The sequence below is a fragment of the Ascaphus truei genome, chromosome 13 (genome assembly GCF_040206685.1).
Source record: "Ascaphus truei isolate aAscTru1 chromosome 13, aAscTru1.hap1, whole genome shotgun sequence".
Classification (NCBI taxonomy): Eukaryota; Metazoa; Chordata; class Amphibia; order Anura; family Ascaphidae; genus Ascaphus; species Ascaphus truei.
The window spans coordinates 50,037,441-50,064,702 of NC_134495.1; the positions used below are offsets into that span (position 1 = coordinate 50,037,441).

At 45.7% G+C, this 27,262-nt stretch overlaps 2 protein-coding genes and 1 pseudogene across 5 annotated transcripts in view; 2 read left to right on the forward strand and 1 right to left on the reverse strand.

Annotated features, from left to right (window-relative positions):
• Window positions 1-8,775: 8,775 nt before the first annotated feature.
• On the reverse strand, window positions 8,776-8,894 carry LOC142465321 (5S ribosomal RNA; annotated as a pseudogene).
• A 10,663-nt stretch (window positions 8,895-19,557) lies between these two features.
• LOC142465186 (leukotriene B4 receptor 1-like) lies at window positions 19,558-22,907 on the forward strand. Of its 3 annotated transcripts, none has more exons than XM_075569160.1 (3): window positions 19,558-19,694; window positions 20,026-20,276; window positions 21,483-22,907. In XM_075569160.1, the coding sequence occupies exons 2-3, from the start codon at window positions 20,265-20,267 to the stop codon at window positions 22,560-22,562; spliced, it is 1,092 nt and encodes a 363-aa protein (XP_075425275.1). In that variant the 5' UTR covers window positions 19,558-19,694; window positions 20,026-20,264; the 3' UTR covers window positions 22,563-22,907. The 3 variants fall into 3 exon arrangements, with proteins under 3 accessions (XP_075425275.1, XP_075425277.1, XP_075425276.1); XM_075569162.1 differs by having other exon boundaries at window positions 19,571-19,694; window positions 20,072-20,276; XM_075569161.1 differs by lacking the exon at window positions 19,558-19,694 and having other exon boundaries at window positions 19,701-20,276.
• LOC142465185 (leukotriene B4 receptor 1-like) overlaps window positions 19,577-27,262 on the forward strand; it is a 69,328-nt gene continuing 61,642 nt past the window's right edge. For both annotated transcript variants that reach the window (XM_075569159.1, XM_075569158.1), the window contains exon 1: window positions 19,577-19,694. The gene's annotated coding sequence lies outside the window, so the exon portion shown is untranslated. The remainder of the gene's footprint in view (window positions 19,695-27,262) is intronic.

The window sequence follows — 27,262 nt, forward strand, 5'->3', positions numbered from 1 at the left end:
CCAAATACAAATATGTGGTTACCAGCACCCCCCCAAGGATGTTACAAATGTGGAAGAAATAACTGCTTGACCTGCAAACACATAACTAATAAAAGTATCGAATTTAAATCAAAGACCACAGGAGAAGTTTTTAAAATTAAGCATTTTATCAACTGCAATACAGATTTTATTATTTACTTGCTTACCTGCCCCTGTGGTCTCCACTATATAGGAAGAACCAAGCGAAGTCTTAAAGAAAGGTTCACTGAACATAGACGAAACATCCTAAAAGGCTTCACAGGTCATGGAGTTTCACGCCATTTTTTAATTAAACACAATATGTGTACAGAAGGTTTAACAGTCACGGGTATAGAACACATTGGAAAAACAAATATGAGAGGGGATAGACTTTTAAAATTGAGAAAACAAGAGACGTATTGGATTTTTAAACTACAGACACTAAGCCCCAAAGGTCTAAATGAGGACTTAGATCTCCTTGCCTTTCAATGAAGGTGTGGGGTTTTTATATATCTTATAATATAGTTTTAAACACAGATTTTTAAAACTATATTTATATTTTTAACATATGTTTTTATTAATCCAATACGTCCCCCTCCATCTAGGTTCTCCAAATGTTATTTTAGTGTAATGTGGGTTTTTTTTTTTTTTTTTTTTTTTTTCTACCCAGGTGATCCATACTCTTCTTGTATGGGATGCAATTTAATCATGCATTTAAGGCTATTCTGTTGAACATCACAGGACTCACCGATTGGGTATCCAATTAAGTAAGGGAGTTCATCATTTAAGTGTACTCTTGGAGTGTTGTATAGTATTTTTAGCACATTTTTATTATATGCCATTTATTGATTTATATACTTGTGGCAAATTTGAGGAATATCCCAAGATGTAATGTTGAAATGTTAAATTGAGTTAATGAATTCAGGATTTACATTTACTCTTTATGTGTTGTTTAGTGTTTGCATATTTGTTATGTAGTATAAACAGTGGGACTTTGTAATGTTTAATAATAATGTATCAATTCATTCAAATGTTATGTTGTTGTATTGTAATTTTTCTTTATACACCTTGTTTTTTTGTGACATGAACCATTACATGGGGGTTGTGCTGAAATGCACTGTTGTACTGAGGGTGTGAGATTGTCATTGGAAGCCAATTAGGCTAATTGATGACCGCTGTCTAGATGGGTATTTATAGTCCACTCTAAACACCCCCATGGTATCCCTGATGAAAGCACGTCACGTGCTGAAACGCGTAGGAGGAGGAGTCTAGAGGGGTTGCAGCTCTTGTGCATCCCTGTCTCATTGCCCCAGTCCTGGTGGTCTAACGTGGAGTCCCTTGGAGAGTGTACTGCGGAGGCTGTGGAACTTTGAAGCTGTGTGAGGTGTGTGAAATTCGGCTCTCAGCCCCTGTGTGCTGCGGCAGCTCCAGGCACAGCCGGGAAGGGTTGGTGCGTCACGTCCGGCCGTGACGTCATACCCGGAAACCCGGCGCCCTGTGAGTAGTTCCATCCCTGGTGTGCAAGCCCAGGAGAGCTGTACAGCGGAGTTTCTGCAGCGAGGCTGTGAAGGACGAAACAAAAGGAGCCACCAGCGCAAAGAGTTTGAAGTCTGGGTGAGCTTTTTCCATATTTGATGCCTACGGCACCTTCCCATTTCTACACACTTCATTACCTGCACAGTTGGTAGCGCTTTCCATCCCAGCTACCACTCTGGATTTATACCTCTCAAAGGTCACTCTTGCCCGAGTCTGTCACATCAGACAGGGGCATTAACTTGCACTTACATCACCTGGACAATCTCGAACTGGCAGAGACTTGTGTTACTCATTTTATATATTATATTTTTGTGTATTCAATCATGCTATTTTATGCTATTGTTTTATATGTGGTTTATACATAAAATTGGCTGCTGAGCCTGATCCCAACTAATATAGCGCTTCCCTGGTTGTTTTCTTTATTAGACTAGCTGTTCTGACTGGGTTTATATGGGCCTGACAGTTTGGTTCTGTCTGCTTAATTAGCACATCTGAGGCACATTCAAACAGATGGTTTTCTACACAGGGCGTTCCCTGCCTAGGTGGCAACACAATTCAATTAAGAGTTGAGGCAGACAGGATTCAGATATGGGATATTACCTAAGATTGTTTCAGTTGCATATACTAACATACATTTATGACAACCCTCTGTTGTCTGTCCTTTAACCAGTTTTCAATCCAGGTGCATATATTATTACTGAGTCCAATTTTCTTTATTTTGTACACCAACCTCTTGTGTGAAACCGTATCAAAAGCCTTTGCAAAATCTAAGTAGACCACATCAACTGCATTACCCTGGTCTAAATTCCTACTTACCTCTTCAAAGAAACAAATAAGGTTAGTTTGGCATGATCTATCCTTCATAAATCCATGCTGACTATTACTAATAATTTTGTTTTCCATTAGGTATTCCTGAATATTATCCCGTATTAAACCTTCAAGTAGTTTCCCCACTATTGAAGTCAGGCTTACAGGTCTGTAACTCCCCGGTTGTGATCTATCAACATTTTTTAAATATAGGCACCACATCTGCTTTACGCAAATCTTGTGGTACTGAGACTGTGGAAATTGAGTCCTATTCCTCCTTTTCGAGATGATTCCTCGAACCTAACACAGAACATTTTGATTTTTTTGTTCGTAATATTTTGAACTACGGCCTTATGCATTTCCTGGTAGAAGTGGATCAACAAGTTATCCCATCAGGTGCATCAGAAATTATGTGGTAGTCGCTGCAGACATAAATACATTTATGTGTGAATATATAACACGATATAGCAACTGGCCCAGCTCTGGGCACCAATTGTTGCATACACTCACGGTTAGGAGAATGAAAAGCGCTGTGGCTCGGTCCTCAGTATCTTCAGTGTTGCACCGCCAACCCTACCCTGACTGTGACGTCACGTGGGCGGTCAAGTGACCAGTGGTGATCTCCTCCGAGAGCAGCAAGGTAAGAAAAATGAAAAGCACCGTGTCTCGGTCTTCAGTATCTTCAATGTTGCACCGCCACCTCTAACGTGACTGCGACGTCATGTGGGGCTGTCAAATGACCGGCAGTGATCTCCTCCAGGAGCAGCGACTACCTGGCATGCAGTCCAGCAGAGAAATGCAGAGAAACTCCTCCAGCAGCAGCGGGAAGCACAGCGGAGCACAGCCGTAAAGCAGACAGGGTGTAGACGTGGGTGGTGACTAAAAAAAGTTTATTGCAACAGACATGTGTAGCTGATGGATCCTCTGACGCGTTTCAGCCCTCAGGCCTTTGTCAAAGAGTGATCCATCAGTGTGGGGAGTACATGGATATAGGCAGAGTTAACACAAAACACCTGCGCCAGGTAGAAATCAGGTGAGGTGGGTAACTCTCCTAATTACCATGTAACAGGGGTATTAAAAACAGTGTTAAAAACAATGCCAGGAACTCATTTTTTGTACAATAATTAGCAAATACAACTACATAATATAGGAATGTATACATATATAAGTATATATGCAAATAGGTGTATAAGCATATGTATGTACTGGATTATACCTGGCAAATCATTGAAATAGAACATAAAGAATACATATGTCTGGTATATGATAACATTGTTCAATAAGATAGAAAATAGACATCTCTATTAATAATGAGTGAATAGTGGCAACAACATAGCAACATTGTGTGCAAAGTTAACATAGACTTATATTAGTGGGCTAATGTCAGAACAATGAGGGGAAGGGGAAAGGGGAAGAAGGGGGAGGGGAGGGAAGAGGCAAAGGGGAAAACCAGGAAGAACATATATGAACATGAATATATCTAGTCATGCAAAAAATGCTGCAGTTCCCAGTCAACGTTAAGACCATGTGGCTGAAGAGTATCTAACAGGAAGATCCATTGCATCTCTATTTTATTTAACCTATTAAGTCGGTCCCCCCCTCTGATATGTGTGGGGATGTGTGCAATGCCAAAAAACCTAAAGTTCTTTAAACCGCCAAGTGAACATGATGAAAAATGCTTGGATACAGGATGTAAAAGATCTTTTTTGTGGATCAATCTTATGTGTTCTGATATTCTCATGTGTAATGGACGAATTGTCCTGCCAACGTATCTAGCATTACAACCACACAGTATGACCTACACAACATAGCTCGTGTGACAGTTGATAAATGTTGAGATTCTAAATTTGGTGACGGTGGACACCGTGGCAACTATTTTAGTGGGTAATGCATATTGGCAGCATTTACAAAAGCCACATTTGAAAAACCCTTTGGGTATGTTCCTAACCTTGGATTGAGATGGCGACTGAAAAAGACTTTTGGAGAAGGAAGTAGCCAGGGTATAAGCCCTTCTAAATGCGAATCTGGGCCTCAATACAAATGGTTCCAAATCTGGATCAAGTTTCAACACGTTCCAATGCTTGGATATAATGTGTTGAATCTGTGGGGCCTGTCTGCTAAATTTGGTTATGAATAAAGGATGATCTTGAAACTTGTTTTTTGTCATTGATTGATTCTTGTTTCTTTTTATCAACTTAGTCCTATCAGAGCAATCAGCGTGAACAAAGGCCTGATCAATGTCTCCCCACACTGATGGATCACTCTTTGACAAAGGCCTGAGGGCTGAAACGCGTCAGAGGATCCATCAGCTACACATGTCTGTTGCAATAAACTTTTTTTAGTCACCACCCACGTCTACACCCTGTCTGCTTTACGGCTGTGCTCCGCTGTGCTTTCCGCTGCTGCTGGAGGAGTTTCTTATGCATTTCCTGCCCTATCTGGTTTGCAATATCTGTGCAAGATTTTCGGGAGTGTATTATAAGACCCAAATCAAATCCGTTGATTTCTTGCAGTTCAATGTCATGTTCCATATCTGTGAAAGGTCTACCTTTGACGACAATATTATAAACGGTTCAAAAAATTCTGCATGTGTTTTCTTTGTGTCTTCAATGATTTATAGACTGTTTGTTCATTATCTGTTTATTTGATGTATTTAAAAAAAATCGACATGCAAAGTGAGTTTGCCTATTTTTGTGTTTGAATTTTTCTTTTCTTATGTAACCCCTTGTGAGGATTCGCCATTCTGGCGGCTGGAGACCTTCTCCTCACCTGGGAACCTCTGCCATGAAAGACACTCAGGATGCACGATCCCTTGGCCCTGTTACGCGCGCGTGGACTACCCGCAGGCAGTCTGTCCTCCCGCTGGCCCCGCCTCCAGGTACCGTCTCCGCGCACGCGCGGGGCATATGCGTTCCCCCAGTCTCCGCCTCCGCTCCTGTGACAGGCAGGCCTGGCGCAAGAGTGACGCACGCACCGGACTCTGCCCCGACCTCAGTGATGCGCATAGAACAGCGCGTCCTCGGTACCGCCTCCAAGACTCGGGCACACTCGGCAGAGGGATATGCATGGTGCACCAGTGACGTGCGACCAGGTCGCCAGCCTTCCACGTCGGTGACGTGCGTGACACGTAGCTCCGCCTCCGCTCCTAATTTGGCTGTGTCACAGGGCACACCTGTGTGACCCAGCAACCTATTGGATTCTGCTCCTCTGTCCCGCCCTGGCACTTCATTGGCTGATGGCGCTTTAAATAGCTGGTAAAAAAAGGGGGGATATGACCCCAAAGAAGCACTGATGCTACCAAAACTTGCTATATAAGGTAAGCAGTCCTAAAGTTCCTGTGTACAAAAAACGGAGGTGACCACCACTATCAGCAGTAAATGAATAGATAAGTCACAATATAACAGAAACGCACGTGTAAAGGATTAACCGAGGTGGGGGCTAAAAATTCAGTAGCTGTTTAGAAGTACAGGGCTACACATAGAGATACATGCCGCCGAGTAAGTCAAGAGAAAAACAGAAACTGCTACTGTAGACGGACGTTCACAGAGGTACACAATTGGAGACTTTATAAGGTGAAATTATAACGAGGCTTTATTGTGCCTTTTCCTTAACATTAGGAATCCATACAAACAAGGGGGAAACAAAGCTTCTATTCACTTGGGAGTATTTCTAGTGAAATACTATGCAATTTCACAACTCCCTTAGTTAAGCATGTCTCCCAGCCCCAAAACATATAGCATGAAATAAGCAGATATAAGAAGTCTCTTAAGAATGAAAGTCTTATCTGTTCCTTGGAGGGAAAATCTTCTCTGTTCCTGGTTCAGCTCCCTTCCCTCAGGGTGTGTCAGCATTCAGGTTTAGAAGTTTTCCCTGTGTCTTGAAAGCAGCTCTTCTGGCAGAGCTCAAGACAGGTTGTGAGAGTAAAGACAATCTCTCCTCTCTCCCAAGTTCAGCTCAGGTATGAGCTAAGGAGACACCCTTCCTGTCTCAACAGACAGGCTTTTGTAAGCAATCTAAATCAGGCAGGTGGTGTTTATTAATTGACTACCAGCAGTTAACCACCACCACACTGCTAGATTAAAGGCACATTACTTGAACAGGGATTACTCCCCTGTTACAGCTACCCTTACCAGACCCCGTGTCACACAGTGTATTACCCGTCTCAGCTGGCTGGAATCCGTGAGTCCCCCAAAGATGCTGGTGTAGGGCTGTCCTCTCTGCTGTAGCGCGGTCTGCGTGCTCCTGCCGATCCGGTAGGTAATTGAAACAGAGGAGAAATCCCGGCGGTCACTGCAAAAACTCCATGTAGCTCAACCAAGCGTTATAATAGAAAAAACTTTATTGGTACAAAATGGTGAACATAGAAAAAAAACCTCTAACGCGTTTCGTCCCGCGAAGGGACTTTATCAAAGACTTTATCCCTTCGCGGGACGAAACACGTTAGAGGTTTTTTCTATGTTCACCATTTTGTACCAATAAAGTTTTTTCTATTATAACGCTTGGTTGAACTACATGGAGTTTTTGCAGTGACCGCCGGGATTTCTCCTCTGCTTTAAATAGCTGCATTGCTCATTCACCCATTGTTGAGCATAACCTTATGTGACGCTGTGCTTTGCTGCATCCTGCCTTGTGCCTTGCTGCAATTCTGCCTTGTACCTCGCTGTATCCTGCCTTTTTCCTGCTGCTGCCTGACCCCTGATCTGGACTCCCAAACTCTCTACTCCTGACCTCGGCTATCCTCAACGACTACTCTACACTCTCCAATCCTGACCTTGGCAAAGTACCTCGACGATCCGCTACTCTCCAATCCCGGCACAGCAAGTATTAACGACTACTCTACTTTCTGTACTCCTGATCCGGCTTGCAAGACCAATCAACACCCTAGGTGCGCCCTCGCGGTTGTGAGTTGTCGTTTATACAATTCCCTACCTCAGCCTCGCGGTTGCGTCTGATTTGTGGTGAGCTACGCTTTACACTATGCTCAGCCACACAAACTTCAACCCCGCTGAGGTAGGAAGAGTCCTGAGCACGCACGCCAACATTTTGTCTAGCATTGAGGAAAAATGAATAGATAATGACCAACATATGCGCATCCTTCAGGAGAACTTCCGATCCCTCACTCTCTCAGTACATGAGTCTCGGCCTGTTCCTAATCCTGTCGCTCCTGGCGTAATGCCTCCTGTCATGTCTGCCTTTCATTCGCTTCACGAACCCTGGCTGCCCACACACAACGCTATGGATGAGATCCCCACGAGTGCTGGGGGTTCCTGAATCAATGCTTTATTCAATGCTTTATTCAGTTTGAGATAAATTCCTCTCGCTTCACTTCTCCACGTGTCACGGTGGCATACATTATCTCTCTTCTTAGTCAAAGAAAGTTCAGTCCGCGCTCTTGCTTCCTAGTGTTGCTGAAATTAATTCTTCTCCCTCCTCTTGCTGCTCCTATGGCTTGAAGTGTATCCCCTCACTCCAAAAAATGAACTCCGGTGGAAGACCCCGCCGGCGAACAGAATGACCAAGAAAAGAAGCACAGGAGTGCACCAAGGTAAGGAAAAATTGTAAATGTAATACAAAATAAGGCAATAAAATAACTTACATGTAAGTAAGAATAAATGAGTATCCAGGTCAGCGAAATGTTCAATAGATCGGCATCATCATCAGTCAGACAGGGGGGCAATTTCAGGTCCGTTTATGTGGAGATCCCGCGCGCTGGGACTCACTATATGGCACTTGCTGCAGGAATCACCTCCGCATGTATGCAGGTAGTGGCGTGGTATCCAAAGCTAATGCACATGTGTGGAAGGAAAGCCCCCTCTAGGCGTCTGTGGATGCCGGTTAAGATGGAAAATCGTGACAGGAAGGGTACACAACGGTGTAAACTGGCCCCCAAAGATGGAATAGGGAAGCTAATTGCACAGTTCACTCGCGACGCGTTTCGTATAGTAAATATACTTCATCAGTTGAAATCTTGGGCACCCGTGTGGGTCCTTTTACAGTATATCCCACCAACTGCTATCATTGGCTGTTCGTTCTCAAATTACAAGCCAATCAGAGGACAAGAATGAATAATTCATTCAAATCCACAACACTTGAGCAGACCTATAATTATGGCTGCTATAGTGGTAAAATGATAGATCTATTAATAGACAATATTATTGTTGTTTTTGAAATGGGAGGTAACATCTCAAAAAAGGGGAGATGGCAGGACAATAGATACTCTAATGGTTGATTTTGAGTACACACAGTCACACCCACGGGTATCCAAGAAAAACAAGTGTACATTCAACAAAGATAAAAACATGATCATAAGTAATAATAATCACATAAATGCAATATAAATGACTTAACAAATTGCAACAACATGAAAAAAAAAAGGAAAGAGAAAAGAAATAAAAAAGAAAAGATTAAAATGGGGGAGAAAAAAAATGTGTGATTCACATACAGCACCAGGTTTTCTCAGGCAGTCTCCCATCCCGGTACTAATCAAACCTCACCCTGCTAAGCTTCCGAGATCAGGCAGGATTGGGCACTTTCAGGGTAGTATAGCCGTAGGTATTTTGTGATGCTCTCAATGGGTTAAGCAAAATAAATAGAGTAAAACAAATATAAATGTAAGAGCCAGACCAGAGAGGGTCCATATAAACAATGAGCAATATGTACAGTAAATGACAGTACTATTGCCTGAGGAGTATGCCGAGTTCAGCGACGTCTTTGATAAGGTCAAGTCTGAAGTGTTACCTCTGCATAGTCCTTTTGATTGTCCCATTGAATTACTCCCAGGTACGTCTCCGCCCAGAGGGGCCTCTTACCCATTATCCATGCAGGAGACCAAGGCCATGAGGGAATACATTGCTGAGAATCTACAGAGGGGATTCATTCGAAACTCTACTTCTCCTGCCGTTACCAGATTCTTCTTTGTGAAGAAGAAAGACGGGTCATTACGCCCATGTATTGACTATCGTGGTCTCAATAAAGTCACCATTAAGAATTGCTATTCACCTCCTCTCATATCAGAACTCTTCGACCATCTACAAGGCGCTAACATTTTCTCCAAATTAGACTTACGTGGGGCCTATAATCTCATTAGAATTCGTCAAGGCGACGAATGGAAAACTGCATTCAATACCAGAGATGGACACTATGAGTACTTGGTCATGCCATTTGGTCTGTGTAATGCTCCTGCTGTGTTTCAAGATTTTGTCAACAAAATCTTTCGGGATCTTCTTAATTATTTTGTGATTATCTATTTGGATGACATTTTGATTTTTTCTAAATCCAAGAAGGAACATGTACCCCACGTTAAACAAGTACTTCTGCGCCTACGGGAAAATAGACTCTGGCAAACTCGAAAAATGCCAATTCCATCAAGCATCTTCCGTTTTTCTAGGATACATCATCTCCAATACTGGTCTTACTGTACCATGGATCCTGCAAAAGTCAAAGCGGTACTGGATTGGCCTCAACCCACCACTCTTAAAGACATCCAACAGTTTCTAGGACTTTCCAACTATTATCTCAGATTTATTCAGAACTTTTCTTCTTGGTAGCCCCTCTTACAGCATTAACTAAGAAAGGAGCAGATAATATTTCTTGGCCTCCCACAGCCATTCAGTCTTTTTCTCGCCTTAAAAAGGCGTTTGTGTCCGCACTCATTCTTAACCATCCCGATCACAAACTTCCATTCACTCTCGAAGTCGATGCATCTGATGTCAGCGTTGGCACCCTTGAGCATTTTTCTCCCCAAAAAATTATTTCGCTGAATGCAATTATAATATCGGGAATCGTGAACTTCTGGCCATGAAACTAGCACTTGAAGAATGGAGACACCTTCTGGAAGGCACTGAGGAACCTATAACAATCTTGATGGACCACAAAAACCTGTTATATATCAAAGGAACCTGTCGCCTTGGAGCCCGCCAAGCCAGATGGTCGCTGTTTTTCTCAAGATTCAACATTATAATCTCTTATCTTCCCGGACTAGAAAAAGGATGGTGTGATTAGCGCTAAAAAATTAAATTATACAATGCAGTGCAAATATTACAACATGTGATAAATATACAACAATATGGCAAGGCTGCCAGGAAAACCAACCCAAACACAGTTAGTGATAGACAAGGAAAACAATACAGACCGGCGCCTTAAAGTCCAAATGGGAGAGTTATGAGTTCAAATTGATGATTTGGAATGTCCAACGAATGTTGCTTTGGTCCAGTTGACAACAGGTTCCTCAGCAGCAGAATGGATATATCATGCAGGGGAGACAAGAGGACAAGATCATAGTGTAACACTGTGTGATTAAACCAAAGAACACATAAACATAGACAGACTGACACACATAACACTGAACAACACTAAACAATAAGCTGACTAATGATATAGAAGATTTAATAAACACAATAAAATGCAGCTGGCTGGTGACGAGCAGGTCTAGGATCCGGTGTGTAAAAATCGGAATCCTACTTACAGCAAGTCTCTAGGATAGGCGCAGGTGAGGGTAGTGTGTGCGTCCGACAGATGATGTTGGTGGACGCGTGCCACGTGTAGATGCCTTCAGGAGCTTCCTATGATCTCGGCCGATAATGGCGACGCTTCCTTCTGCCTCACGTGGTGTCCTCCGACGGCGCCCGGAAGTGCGTCACAGCGGGTGGGACGATTCACCAGGTGTCACTGTCGATACCAAATCCTTCAGCCTGCGACTCCAGAAACTGCTTGGAAGGTCTGCTCCTCTCACAGTACAGCTGTGCAATGATTCTCAATAGCCCAACGCGTTTCGTGCGCATGCGCACTTCTTCAGGGGATCCTGAAGAAGTGCGCATGCGCACGAAACGCCTTGGGCTATTGAGAATCATTGCACAGCTGTACTGTGAGAGGAGCAGACCTTCCAAGCAGTTTCTGGAGTCGCAGGCTGAAGGATTTGGTATCGGCAGTGACACCTGGTGAATCGTCCCACCCGCTGTGACGCACTTCCGGGCGCCGTCGGAGGACACCACGTGAGGCAGAAGGAAGCGTCGCCATTATCGGCCGAGATCATAGGAAGCTCCTGAAGGCATCTACATGTGGCACACGTCCACCAACATCATCTGTCGGACGCACACACTACCCTCACCTGCGCCTATCCTAGAGACTTGCTGTAAGTAGGATTCCGGTTTTTACACACCGGATCCTAGACCTGCTCGTCACCAGCCAGCTGCATTTTATTGTGTTTATTAAATCTTCTATATCATTAGTCAGCTTATTGTTTAGTGTTGTTCAGTGTTATGTGTGTCAGTCTGTCTATGTTTATGTGTTCTTTGGTTTAATCACACAGTGTTACACTATGATCTTGTCCTCTTGTCTCCCCTGCATGATATATCCATTCTGCTGCTGAGGAACCTGTTGTCAACTGGACCAAAGCAACATTCGTTGGACATTCCAAATCATCAATTTGAACTCATAACTCTCCCATTTGGACTTTAAGGCGCCGGTCTGTATTGTTTTCTTATCTTCCCGGAACCAAGAATGTCAAGGCTGACGCCCTTTCTCGTCAATTCTCCTTGGATGACAAATCTGAGGTCCAACAAAAACCCATTCTTCCTTCCAAATATATCCTTTCTGCAACCACCTTCAATGTCCTTAAAAATATCGTGCGGCAACAGGATCACATCCCTGCCGATCTTACAGTCCCTGAGGAACGGCTTTACACTTCTTCCTTGCATCGCAAAAAAGTTCTCCAGTCACTCCTCCAGATCTGCAGGTCACTCGGGAACCAGGAGAACTTTAGATCTCATCACCAGAAAATTCTGGTGGCCCGAGATACAGAAAGATGTCAAGGACTTCATAGCTGCGTGCCCAACTTGTGCCAGGACTAAAACTCCTAGGATTCTCCCTTCAGGACTTCTTCAGCCTTTACCTGTTCCCGACCGGCCATGGACACACTTGTCCATGGATTTCATTGTTGATTTATCCGTATCCAGGGGCATGAACACGATCCTCGTGGTGGTGGATCGATTCTCAAAACAATTCCACTTTATACCTCTCAAAGGTCTTCCCAACTCTTCCTAATTGGCTGATATATTCATCAGAGAAATCTTCCGTCTTCACAGAGTGCCACTGGTCATTGTATCGGATAGAGGTTCTCAGTTTGTGTCTCGCTTCTGGCGCTCGTTTTGCCTACAATTGGGCATTTCTCTGTATTTTTCCTCTGGATATCACCATCAACCAAATGGTCAGACTGAGGGGACCAATCAGTCACTAGAACAATACATACAATATTTTGTGTCCGATTCCAAGTACAACTGGTCCGAGCTCTTGCCTCGGGCAGAGTTTGCTCATAACAATGCACGAAGCGGATCTACCCTGGAGTCTCCGTTTTTATGAACTACGGGTTCCACCTGTCTTTTCTTCCTCTCTCTTCTTCCTCATCGGGGGTCTCAGAGGCAGGCGACAGGATCAAAGAACTGCAAAATCTCTGGGAAAAGGTTCAGGTAAACATCAGGACAGCCACCAATAGGCAGAAGACCCAGGCAGATCACCACCACAGACCTGCTCAGGAATTCAAGATCGGTGACAAGGTCTGGCTGTCACCCAGAAACATCAGGCTAAAGGTTCCTTCCATGAAATTTGCACCCAGATTTCTCAGTCCATTTCCTATTACAGAAAGGATCAATCCAGTCGCATACAGACTCTCGCTGCCTTCTTCAATGAGGATTCCGCCCGTCTTTCATGTTTCCTTACTCAAGCATGTTGTCCAGAATATACTGTACACTCGGTCCCAATTTCACCTTCTTCTTCTCACATGGTGCAAGGTCAACCTGTGTACGAGATTCAACCCATTCTGGACTCTAAGTTTTCAAGAGGCTCATTACATTATCTTGTACACTGGAAGGGTTTCGGCCCGGAGGAAAGATCATGGATTCCAAACCACTGTGTTCACGCAGCCAAGTTGGTCCGTATCTTTCATTCGAAGTTTTCAAACAAGCCATCGTGGAGTCGTCTGGAGGTCGCTCCTAGAGGGGGGGGGGGTACTGTGAGGATTCACCATTCTGGCAGCAGGAGACCCTTTCCTCACCTGGGAACCCCTGCCAAAACAACAACAATCTCTTGGCCCTGTTACGCACGTGGACTAAGCACAGGCAATCTGTCCTCCCGCAGGCCCCACCTCAAGGTCCCATCTCCGTGCAGGTGCGCGGCATACGCGTTCCTCCAGTTTCTGCCTCCGCTCCTGTGACAGGCAGGCCCGGCGTGAGTGACGCACGCACCATACTCCACCCCCTAACCTCAGGGACGCGTAAGGAACAGCGCGTCTTCAGTACCGCCTCCAAGACTCGGGCATGCTCGACAGAGGGACATGCGCGGTGCACCAGTGACGTGCGACTAGGGCGCCAGCCTTGTAGCTCCGCCTCTGCTCCTAATTTGGCTGTGTCACAGGACATACCTGTGTGACCCAGCAGCCTATCGGATTCTCCTCCTCTGTCCTGCCCTGGCTCTTCATTGGCTGATGGCGCTTTAAATAGCTGCATTGCTCATTCACCCATTGCAGAGCATAACCTTATGTGACGCTGTGTCTTGCTGCATCATGCCTTGTGCCTTGCTGCAATTCTGCCTTGTACCTCGCTGTACCCTGCTTTGTTCCTGCTGCTGCCTGACCCCTGCCTTGTATCTGGACTCCTGAACTCCTCCTGACCTCGGCTATCCTCAACGACTACTCTCCACTATCCAATCCTGACCTTGGTAAAGCAACTCGATAATCCACTACTCTCCAATCCCAGCAAGTATAAATGACTACTCTACCTTCTATACTCCTGATCTGACTTGCAAGACCAATCTACACTCTAGGTGTGCCCTCGCGGTTGTGGGTTGGCGTTTATACAATTCCCAACCTCAGCCTCGCGGTCGCGTCTGGTTTGTGGTGAGCTATGCGTTACACCCCTTTACTTTACTGTACCTCAGACTACAGCTCAACCCCGTTATAGCGCGATACACACACTCACAGCACACTGCACACACTCACAGCACACTGCACACACTCACAGTACACTGCACACACTCACAGCACACTGCACACTGCACACTGCACACACCACACTCACAGCACACTGCATACACTCACACCACAGCACATACACACACGGCACACTGCATACACACAGCACACACTCACACACACACTCACAGCACACTGCACACACTCACAGTACACTGCACACACTCACAGCACACTGCACACTGCACACACCACACTCACAGCACACTGCATACACTCACACACACAGCACTCTCACAGCAAACTGCATACACACACAGCACACTGCATACACACAGCACAGACTCACAGCACACACACACACAGCACACATTCACAGCACACACACACAGCACACTCTCACAGCAGACTCTCACAGCACACTGGACACACAGAACCAGCACACACTGCACACTCTCACAGCATACACAGCACATCAAGCACACACAGCAGGCGCATACACAGAAAACACACACAGTGCACACACACAGAGCACACACACACACAGCCCCCCCCCCTACTTTTGGTGTCACAAGCCACCCACCTTTGGGGGCATCGTGGGGCTGCTGGGGGGGACGGGACGGTGTGAGGCTGGGGGATCGGTGCGGGGATCAGTACGAGGCTGGGGGGGGGGTCGGTGAGGGGATCAGTGCGAGGCTGGGAGGGTAGTGTGGGGGGGGATCGGTGCGAGGCTGAAGAATTGGTGCGGGAATCCGTGGTTGGACGGTGCGGAGCTGATGAGGGGAGTGTGGGGAATGCTGGGAAAATTACAGTGGCTGCTAGGGGACATGTAGGGCTGCCGGCGCCTCACTCCACCTCTTCCCCACTCCTCCTCCCGATCGGGCGCGCGGCTGCCATTTTTTAAATAGCGCGACCCTGGTTATAGCGAGGTCGGATCGGGTGGCCCCCAAGGACCGCACTATAATGGGGTTGAGCTGTGTAATCCCGATGCTAAGTAGGGGCCTGAATCCTTATGTCCATGTTGGCTACCCCACGGGTGTTTATTAAGTAAGGTACATAACCGTTGGATGTATATATCCAATACTGGGATGTATGTATATAACTGATTTATGTATAGCGTATTTCTATCAACAGAAAAACCATACAGACCGGCGCCTAAAAAGTCCAAACAGAGTCTGTAAATAGTCCAATTTGGATAGAAGCACAAAGACTAGCTTCAATACTTGTACTTCCAGGAATGTAGATGAATCCACAGCCAGATGTCATAGAATATGTGGAATATAAATGAAGAAAGACAAATCATAGGGCAACACTGCTACTAAATTGAACAGACAGCACACATACAAGACAAACAACAAATTGAAGACAAAAGACAATTACAAGCAAGGCTGAAAAATAAAAGAGCTAATTTAATACAACAATAGTTAAAATAACAAAATTGGAACAAAAGCAGGTGGCTGGTCCGGTTGGTAAAAACCGGAACCCTACTCACAAGAAAGCAGGAGTTTTTGCGCAGTGAATTGCAGTCACTCGTTAGGTGTTGGTTTTTCCTCCAGCAGGGTTGGGCTGATGTGAAAACTCCTTAGACACCATCTCTCTCTTCCGGATCGGGTCTCCGTTTCCGGGAGTGGGTCTTGAAGACACAGACCTCTTCCTGCCGCTGCTGCAAATCACTGCAAAAGGGGGCCAAGCTTTATGTATCATGTGTTCAGAATATCCACAGTGCTATTCATATGCTTCTTTAAGCAAGTGTGTCTTAAGGTTGGTCTTAAAGATGGATAGAGAGGGTGCTAGTCGGGTACTGAGGGGAAGGACATTCCAGAGGTGTGGGGCAGTCAGTGAAAAATGTTTAAGGCGGGAGAGGGCTTTAGATACAAAGGGGGTAGAAAGAAGACATCCTTGAGAAGAACGCAAAAGTCTGGATGTGCATAACGAGTAATTAGGGCTGAGATGTAAGGAGGGGTAGAAGAGTGTAAAGCTTTAAAAGTGAGGAGAAGAATGGAGTGTGAGATGCGGGATTTGATCGGAAGCCAGGAGAGGGATTTCAGGAGGGGAGATGCCGAGACAGATCTAGGAAAGAGTAGAGTAATTCTGGCAGCAGCGTTTAGGATAGATTGTAGGGGAGACAGGTGAGAGGCAGGAAGGCCGGACAGCAGGAGGTTACAGTAATCAAGACGGGAGAGAATGAGGGCCTGAATCAGAGTTTTAGCAGTCGAGCAACAGAGGAAAGGGCGTATCTTCGTTATATTGCGGAGGAAAAAGCAACAGGTTTTAGAAATGTTTTGAATGTGAGAGAGGAGTCAAGTGTGACCCCTAGGCAGCGTGCTTGGGCTACTGGGTGAATGATCGTAGTTCCAACAGTAATGTGGAAGGAGGTAGTAGGGCCAGGTTTGGGAGGACGTATGAGGAGCTCTGTTTTAGCCATGTTGAGTTTTAGGCGGCGGAGGGCCATCCAGGATGATATAGCAGAGAGACATTCAGAAACTTTGGTTTGTACAGCAGGTGTAAGGTCGGGTGTTGAAAAGTATATTTGTGTGTCGTCAGCATAGAGGTGATAATTAAACCCAAAAGATGTTATTACAGTAGGTCACCTAGAGAGAGTGTGTACAGAGAAAAGAGAAGAGGTCCCAGGACAGAGCCTTGGGGTACCCCCACAGAGAGATCAATAGACGAGGAGGAGGTGTTAGCAGAAGAGACACTGAAAGTACGATGGGAGAGGTAGGATGAGATGAGAGGTTGAGTATATACTCAACTTTCCTGCCCCTTGTCCGGGGGTGGATGTATATCAGTAGGAATATACATAGGGAAGAGAAAGAGATATCATGGCACAATAACTTAAAAAAACTTAACTAAAATAACATAACACAGAATCTGTAAGAATCGCACTAACGAATTCCAAATTAAAATTGCGCAGTTGTGAACTTTTTGGCCGTCACAGGCTTAATCCTCTAGTTATGGTGGGGGGGGGGGGTTCTTTGGTGCGATTTTGTGGCACCTCTATAGTCCTCGGTGTTCTTGCAGGCTTCCTTTGGGGTTCCTGATGCACAGGCTTACCTCCGCTGTGTGTGCTAGTCTGTGCGTCTGTCGCGTAGTGACATCACTGCGTGATCACGTGTCGGCAGCGTCCTTCGCTGATCAGCTCCTGAGGTCCAGCTCTGGTCTTCCTCCACAGATGCACTATTCAAGTGTTCACAATTTGTATTGTAAACCTGGTTCCAGCACCTAAGTGACCAGGGGTTAATTTGGTTTGCAGGAGAAATGTTGCAAAAGTGTCTGTGACCTTTCACTGTAGCATTTTGTACAGTACAGTATGTTTCTCTTTTTATGTTGCATTTCTACCCACCAATCAGGGGCTGGGCATGTAGACAGCTCCTGGCCCTGAATGTTTCAAAGTTGTGGGTTAATGCTATAAAGAGGTGGGGATGGGGACCCCTAGTTAGCTCAAGCTCCACTTCTGGTGGTGATTTCCAGCTGCAGATGCAGAGCTCCAGTGCTGGTCTCAGGTCTGAAAAACAGCCCTGTATGCACTGTGCAGGAAGGACAGGGGACATCTCTGAAAGGAGGTCCCTGCAACTAGGTCTTCCGGGTATGTGTGTCTGTTTACTTGTTCTATTGTAGATAATCTTTTTCAAATAAATTAATTTTATAAACTCTTGTGTTCTGTCTGGCGAGTTGATCCCTGGTATTAGTCCTGGTCTCCCGTGACAGGCTGTGCCATATGAGGTTTCGCATGGTACACCCCCAATCCGATTGGTTAGAGTTCCATGTGACATCATAAAGGGATGATGCCACATCCTTTAAAAAAATAGCTGCCATCACATGGTACTGGAACCAACCGTATTGGGAGATATACTCACATGGTATTGGTGGGGTTATTATACATTTTGGGTAGGTTTATATGTATTAGGGTCGTTGTATTCTGTATGTATTTGGGAGGTTTATATGTATTGGGGAGGATATATGTATTGATTTTTTAATATGTATTGGGGTGTTATGTGTTAGGAGGGTTTTATATGTATTAGGAAGGTTTTATATGTATTGGGGGTTATATGTAATGTTTTTTTTATATGTATTTGGGGAGGTTTATAAGTATTGGGGAGATTTTGTATATGTATTGGGGAGATTTTGTATATGTATTGTTTTTTTTTAATACGTAATGGGTTTTTTAATATGTATTGTTTTTTTTAATATGTATTGGAGTTTTTTAATATGTATTGTTTTTTTTATATGTATTGTTTTTTTAATATGTATTGGGGGTTATATGTATTGTTTTTTTTTATATCTAATATATGTATTGGGGGGTTACAGTATATGTATTGGGAGGGTTTATATGTATTTGGGCGGGTTATATATATTGGGGGGATTTGTATGTACTGTATTGGGTAGGTTTTTTTATATGTATTTTTTTAATATGTATTGGGTGGGTGTTTTATGTATTGGGGGTTATATGTATTAGGGAGGTTTTTAATATGTATTGATTTTTTTAATATGTATTGGGGGGTTATATGTATTTTCTTTTATATATGTATTGTTTTTTTAAATATGTATTTTTTTTATATGGATTGTTGTTTTTTATATGGATTTGGGGGTTTATTTGGAGTTTTGGGAGGATTTATATGTATTTTTTTTTTATATATGTATTGGGAGGGTCTGTATATATTGGGGGTGAGGATTTTTTTTGTATGTATTTGGAGGGGTCGTTTTTTGCTATGTATTAGAGGTGGGGTTTTATGGCATGTATTTTGTGGGGGGATTGTGTGAGGGGGAGGGAATGAGTGTAAGGAGGGGGTATTGAGAGACTGAGTTAATTGATTGGGGGAGAGTGAGAGGCACGAGGGTGGGAGTAAGAGTGAGACGCAGGGGAGAGAAATACGTGTGAGGCGGGGGGCAGGGATTGAATGAGATTGGGGTCATTAATGGGTGGGGGAGAGAATGAGTGGTGAGACAGAGGGGAAAAAAAACATGGGAAGAGGGAGGGAAATAGAGGGGGGTCGTGAGGTGTGAAATGGGGGGGCTTGCTAGACAGCTAACACGTAACTCTGCAGAGGGATAAGAAGGTTGGCGCAGTCAGCTGTAACATCAGTGAACGGCAGAAAATGGCTGACACTCTTTGGCTGCTGCCTTTGCAGTGACTCATCAGTTTACCTCAGACTCTCTTTGAGATGATAACAGCTATCAGCTGTACAGCAGACACTCACAGCAGAGATGCAGGAGGGAAGTGCTGGCGAACTCCAGGTCCTTGAAGTAGTGTCTGTCTTTTCCTCATGAGGTTGGCCCAGTTCATGCTGGCGTTGTGGAAAGGAGCAGCGAAGGAGAAGCATAATGGGAAGACCCTAATTTGGGGGTCGCCTTTGCAGCAAATTCGTCGTTATCATCTCCAAGAGAGTCAGAGGTAAAGTGATATCAGCTGCTCAGCAAATAGACACCTATAGCACAATATATATATAATATATATATTATATATACTTGTATATTTAGATTGTGTAAAATATAAAACTTTTTTTGTAATACCAGTGACCATGCTCCATGTTTTTAACCCCCCCCCCTCCCCCCTCACCTTTCTCTCTTGTATTTGTGGGGGTATGACTCATTTTAGGACAATATGAGGAATGTTTTGCACCTGATGATACCTTTTTGTTTATAATTTGTTGCTTCAGTTACTATATTGTGTTGTATACCACCATTTCTAATTTTGTTCGAACAATTACTTATGCAATAAGCAGAGATGGCCACATTCTGAGGACAAAATAGCTTGTGTCATGCTGGCAGGAAATATGTACGTCCGGTAACATACAGAAGGACCTCTTTGCAATATCCTGCAAGCTTCTTCGTGAACCTGTGTGACACACTCAGTCCTCTCAGGGGACAGTGTCTGTAGATCCACTGAGTGGGGATTTCTGTACCAGCTGTGATCTGCAACTGCTTACTGGGACCACCACCTCTGAGATACAGGAGCAGCATCATGACTGAACTGGTATGTGCCCTCTATCTATTCTGCCCTACTTAGAACCAAGAACATGCAGTAGCTCAACTCCTCAGTGGGACTTCAATGTCAACAGAGAATTCCCATCCACAAGCTTGTGAAGTAGCAAGTCCCCTGTGTACATTTTCCTGCGTATTCAGATTAGGTCATAGCCCCCAATATTCTGTTGTACTATAGAATAATCGTACAAAATCACTATGGCCACTGTACTGCACCGACACACTTTATTCGAGCAAATACCCAGTATGTACCTGGCAGATACCTGGAATGCGCCGCTCCTCACCTCTGACAAGCCCCGTTGCGTTTGCCTTCCCAGCCTGGGTTCATGCCTGGCTGACGGGCGGCTGATCTGTTAAATGATAATGATTAGGATTTAATAGGCTGCAATGCTTCGCGTGTCTACCAGATGGCATAAATTCATGAATTGTAATGCAGTATATATATATATACTGTGCAGTATTGCAGCCAGCGGGAATAAAATGCTTCAATCCCTGCCTAGAAAATACCTCAATGCACTCGGGCAGAAAACAGTCACAAACCTCAATACACCCGGGTATACCCGAATTCGTGGGACTAGCCGAGCTCGAATAAAGTGTGTCGCCAGTGTATCAATGTAAACACACAACCTGTAGGAATCTATTTATCAACCCACAGATATGGCACAGGACATTTTCTTTCTTTATCTCTGCTTGGAAATGTGCCACTTGTTAGACAGTGGTTCTCAACCTTTTCTTGGTTAGGGAACCCCAGAATTTGATTGTGAAATTCTGGGGAACCCCAACCCTCGCCCTCCCTCCCCGTCTCTCTCCCCCTCCCCCTTATACTCCCCCTCACACTTGCACACACACACTCCCCCTTTCACTTGTACACAGTCTCCCACTTACACATGCACACACACTCACTCTCTCACTTACACATGCACACTCACTTACTCACTGTCCCACTTAGACACACATGCACACACTCTCCCACTTATCACACACTCTCACACTTACACATACACACACACACTCCCCCTCACACACGAACACTCTCCCACTCTCAATTACTCATTCAAAAACACACACTCCTCCACAAACACACACACTCCCACTTACACAGTCCGCCTCCCCCCCCCCACACACACACTTGTCTGAATTAGCTGTTTCAAGAATGACCTCAACATTTAATCCTTTTTTTCTTCTCCCCGAAACTTAGAGTACAATGCTTGAGCTGATGACCACTGCCAGTTCCTCTCTTGCAAACTCAACCTTGCACTCAGTACCCCCTCCGTCTGGATCATCCCCTCGGCTGGGCATCGCCATCCTCTCCCTGGCTTTCTTCATTGGTTTCCCGGGCAACGCCTTCATCATCTGGACCGTGCTGATCCGCATGAAGAAGTGCACTGTCACTTGCATCCTCATCTTCCACTTGGCCATGGCCGACATCATAGTACTTCTCACAGCACCCTTCTTCCTCCACCTTCTGAGCACTGGCAACTGGGTCTTTGGGGACACAATTTGTAAGCTGTGCCATTACGTCAGCTGCCTGAGCATGTATGCCAGTATCCTCCTCATCACTTTCATGAGTGTGGACCGCTTTCTGGCCGTTGCTAAACCATTCTCCTCACAGAAGCTGAGGACCAAGTCCGTGGTCAGAAGCCTGGTTGCAGTCATATGGTTATTAGCGTCTTTGCTTGCCATCCCCATGCCATTTTACCGCACTGTGTTGAATGTAGGTAACAACCGACTGATCTGCCTGCCCTTCCATACCAGCCCTCGGCAAATTGTCTTTCAGTACCTCTTTGAGACTATCCTGGGGTTTATTATCCCATTCACAGTTATTGTATTCAGCTACCTGTACATCGGCCTGAGGTTACGTAGTGCGAAGTTCCAAAGCAAGCGAAGAACGGGACGGCTAGTGGTCATGATCGTCGTGACCTTTGCCCTCTTCTGGCTGCCCTACCAGGTGGTAAATATCCTGCAGGTGTTTGGCAACCTTACCTCAGGCACCACAGCACAAAATCTCAAGAATGCAGCTCGCGTTGCCCGACCCAATGTCACAGCCCTGGCCTTCCTCAGTAGTAGCATTAACCCCGTCCTGTATGCATTTGCCGGTGGCTCCTTCATCAGGACTGCTGGGTTTGGATTCATGGCCAAGCTCTTTGAAGGGACATCATCCGAGGTTTCCAGCTTCCGCAAAGTCTCCCAAGTCTTCCGTCAGCGAAGTCGAACTGAGTCTGTGGAGCTGGGGAAACTTGAGGAGAGCAAGACATTCTCCACCAAACCAATAGGGTGAAGATAAGAGTCAGGCTCCTCTTTAGATAGCCATCATCTTTACAAAAACACACAAAGAATAACTTTGAGAGACACTTTCAGAGACCCAGAGACAACCAATCTGTGTACTGGGACCAGAGACAGATCAGAGACCGATGTTTTAGGAACAGGAGGGCACCTCCTTCTTGTTTACAGACCAGAGGATGTCTGATTATTTACAGTGTAGGTACATTTCAGTTTCTTTGTCTGGAGTAGAAAGATGTGGATAAAGTTATGCTCTGTTCTATCTGTTTTTACTGGTGTTCAACAACTCATGAAGCCACCCATCCCCCCCCCCCCCAAAAAAACAATAAAAAATAATAAGCAATATAGTGCCTATATTTATGTAGCTGTGTTGTGTATACATTAGATACTGTGTGTGTCTGTGTGTAGCTGTGCTGTATACGGCAGATAATTTGTGTGTGTGTGTGTGTGTGTGTGTGTAAATAGTTGTGTATACAGTAGATAATGTGTGTGTCAGTAGTTGTATTGTGTATACAGCATCTAGGGAGTGTGCTTGTGTGTCAGTAGCTGTGTTGTGTATACAGTAGATATGGTGTATGTGCATCTAATTTGTGTATATAAGGTGTGTATGCAGTAGATGAAGTGAGTGTCAATAACTGTGTTGTGCACATACAGTAGTAGAAAAGATATCAGTTGTGATATCAGTTATGCATACAGTAGGTGTGCCTGTCATGTATATACTGTTGTAAATAAGGTGTCTGCATTGTGTATACAGAACATAAGCTGTGTTTGTATCTGTGTGTCTGTGTGGTATTTACAGTAGATAAGGTGTGTGGGTCGCTGTGCCTGTGTTGTGTATACAGTAGATAATGTGGGTGTGTCTGTGTGTCTGTGTGTCTGTGTCTATGGGGGCGATGCACTAAGCTGTTAACTGCTTTTAAGAGCAATAAGTGGCTTTTAAGGCTGATACAGGCTTCTGCGCGATTCACTAAGCGCTTTATCGGCCTTAAAAGGCATTTTTTCAGCCCTGTGAGCAAAGCATGTCCAATCAGGCAAAAAAAAACGGCAAACGTGCCGATTTTTGCCAGTCAGCGTGATTCTCTAAGCGGCGCTAACTCAATCGTGCTTTAAAAGCACGCCACAAAAACGCGCCAGCTAAAGACAGGCGCAAAAGAAGCTGGAGATAGACAACAAATGTTTGTGTACCTTTTTTCAGGTACTGTACACCATTCATACAAAAGGCCAGCGGGTGTCCCCGGGTAATCCCCGTGGCTGTCTGTGGCCCTCTCGTGATCCCCCCGGGAGTCCGGGATCCCCGCTGGCCTGCGGTACCAATGGTGTGCCCCCAAAAAATAAACTATACTTTTAAATAAATGCAAACCCGTCCCCACCCGCCCCTTTTACCCCCTAAGACATACTGTACAGTACAATAATGGGCAAAATTACTATTATCTAGATATGGATAATAGCGCATTTTCCCATTTAAAATAAAACATTAACAAGCATAAATAAAGTAAATAAATCTTGCACTCACCCCGGCCAGGCTGCCACGATGAAGGCCGTCCTCATCCTCATCACCGTCCATGTCCTCTGTTGCCACAAACAATACAGAAGAATAAAAAACAATCTAATGTCCCCTAACCACTTAATCACCTTAGCGGTTGGTAATATAGTATAGTAATTAAGGGGTTAACCCAACCCACCCCCCCATCACCCACCCGGTAGGCTTAACCACCCATCCTTGGTGACAATACCCCCTTTACCCACCCCCGCTACTCACAATTAAAAGAATACACACAAATACCCCCACTACCCATCTCCTAGGCCCCCACTAAACCATTACAATATTTAATACAGAACAATACACAACCCACCCACCCTGTGTCCCCACATAAAACAAATATTTATTTATTTTACACACACGATTAATACCCCAGACCAGCGGGGGTCCCTGGGTGGTCCCGATGGGTGAACACAGGCCAGACAGTGCACCGCGTGGTGTACCCACGGGTGTCTGGGGGCCTCCGGGTGGTCCCCGCTAGGCTCCGTGGCCTCCAGGTGGTCTCCGTGGGTCCCAATGGGGTCCACGGGTGGTCCCCGCGGGTGTCTGTGGGCCCTCGGTTGGTCCCTGTGGGTCCCCGCAGGCATGCGGTACCAATCCTGTATTTAAAAAAAAAAAAACATGGCCTACATTTCAATAAATACAACCCCACCACCCACCCACTCACCCACCAAACACATACAGTACAGTAATGGGCAAAATAACTATTATCCAGATATGGATAATAGATTATTTGCCCATTATTAAACACATTAGCCAGCATAAATAAAGTAAATAAAATCTAGTTTCCCCTGGCAATATGAAGGGTGTGGCCCATTAATTTACTGTATGTGTTTGGGGGGGGGGTGTATTTATTGAAATATAGGATATGTTTTATTTTTTGAAATACAGATTGGTACTGCAGGCCTGCGGAGACCCACAAGGGACCAACTGAGGGCCCACAGACACCCGCAGGGACCACCCGTGGACCCCATTGGGGCCCACAGGGACCCATGGAGACCACCAGACACCGGAGGCCCCCAGACACCTGTGGGTACCCACGGGGGGAACTGGGTGCCCCACAGCTGTGGCAGCCCTGTGGACCCACAGGGACCACCTGAGGGCTCCCCAGACCCCCGTGGGAACCACCCGAGGGTCCCCAGACACCCGTGGGGGTGACCCAGGGACACCCAGACAACCGCAAGGACCACCCGTGGACCCCGTTGGGGGCCGCGGTGACCCGCAGGGACCACCCAGAGGCCACGGAGCTTAGCGGAGACCACCCGAAGGCCCCCAGATGCCGTGGGTACCCCCCGGGGTTCCCTGTGGGGCCTGCAGACATCCGTCGGGGCCACTCGTGGACCCCCGCCGGCCTGGGGTATTAATCCTGTGTGTAAAATAAATCAATATTTGTTTTATGTGGGGGCCCAGGGTTTTGTGTATTGTTTATTAAATATTGTAATGGTTTATTGGGGGCCTAGGAAGTGGGTAGTGGGGTTGTTGTGTGTATTATTTTTAATTGTGGGTAGCGGGGGTGGTTGAAGGGGGTATTGTCCCCATGGATGGGTGGTTAGCCCTACCGGGTGGGTAGTGGGGCAGGGTGGGTTAGGGCAGGGTGGGTTAACCCCTTAATTACTATAGCGGTTACTAACCGCTAAGGTGATTAAGGGGTTAGGGGACATTAGATTGTCTTTTTTTATTCTTCTGTATTGTTTGTGGCAACAGAGGACATGGACGGTGAAGAGGATGAGGATGGCCTTCATCGTGGCAGCCTGGCAGGGGTGATTATAAGATTTATTTACTTTATTTATGCAGCTTAATGTTTTATTTTAAATGGGCAAATGCACAACCCACCCACCAGATATGGATAATAGTAATTTTGCCCATTATTGTACTGTATGTGTTAGGGGGCGGGGGGTGGGGGGTGGAGGGGGGTGTACTTATTTAAAAGTATTTATTTATGTATTTTTGGGGGGGGGCACAGGTTTGGCACCACAATAAAGCGGGGCCCCGGACATCCGTGGGGACCACCCAAGGGCCACCGCCAGCCTATAGTATAATTCCTGTGCATAAAAAAAAATAAAAAATGATATTTTATGTATGTTAGGGGGGTATAGGGGTTGTTGGGGGCACAGGGGGTGGGTTTGTTGTGTATTGCAATGTTTATTGTGGGCAATTGTGGGCAATGTTTATTGTGGGAAACTGTGCCGCCCCCCCCGCCAACAGGGGGGGCACAGAAGGTACTGGCGTCCCGGCCCTGTGAGTCAGGGGGACTCGGCCGCCCGGGCTCCCTTGCGTGGCTGTGTCCCTCGATAAATCCATTCGCCCGGTCACCACGGGGTGACAGGATTTAGCGCGCTTGCGATCCACCAGGCAGCGCTGCAAAGAAACCCACCCCCCCCTCCTGATTGGCTGTCCGTGTTGGCACTCCCTCCTCCTGATTGGCTGCCCGTGCTGGTGTGTGTGTCTGTGTGTGTGAGAGAGTGTCTGAGTGTGGGAGTGTGTCTGAGTGTGTGTGAGGGAGTGTGGGTGTGAGTGTGAGTGAGTGTGTCTGAGTGAGTGTGTGACTGAGTGAGAGTGTGTCTGTGAATAAATACAGACACCACCCACTCGTCAGTCACTCACCCAAGTGTTACCCACCCAAGTGTCAGTCACCCACCCAAGAGTCAGCCACCCACCCACTCTCTCTCTCTCTGTCTCTCTCTTTCACCCACACTCTCTCTGTCTTATCTTAACTGCCCTATTCCTACACCGAAATAACCTATACTGCTTTCTTCCAGATCTGACTCAAGCTTCACACAGGAGATATTGGAATCCCCCCTAACCCAGAAAGGCAGGTAGGGAACACCCCAGGCCCATACTGAATCCCCCCCAGGCCTTTTGTCACATTGGATGTAGCATTGGGTATCTTTGTCTTTTGTTGAAAATATTAAAATAAACAGATTGCATTGTAATGTTTTTTCCGTATTAACAATAACAAAAAAACAGTTAAGTAAAGGTCGCGCGCTAAAAGGTCGCGCGCTAAAACATTTTTTTCTGTGGTAGGTGCGCTATGGGTTGGGGGGGGAGCCTGCTCCTTTCATTTGTCCTGAGTCCCATGATTTCTGTTGGCGGCCCTGATTGTCCCCAATAAACATGCTATTGTGCCTTAACCCCTTAATTGCCTTTAATGTCTTCTT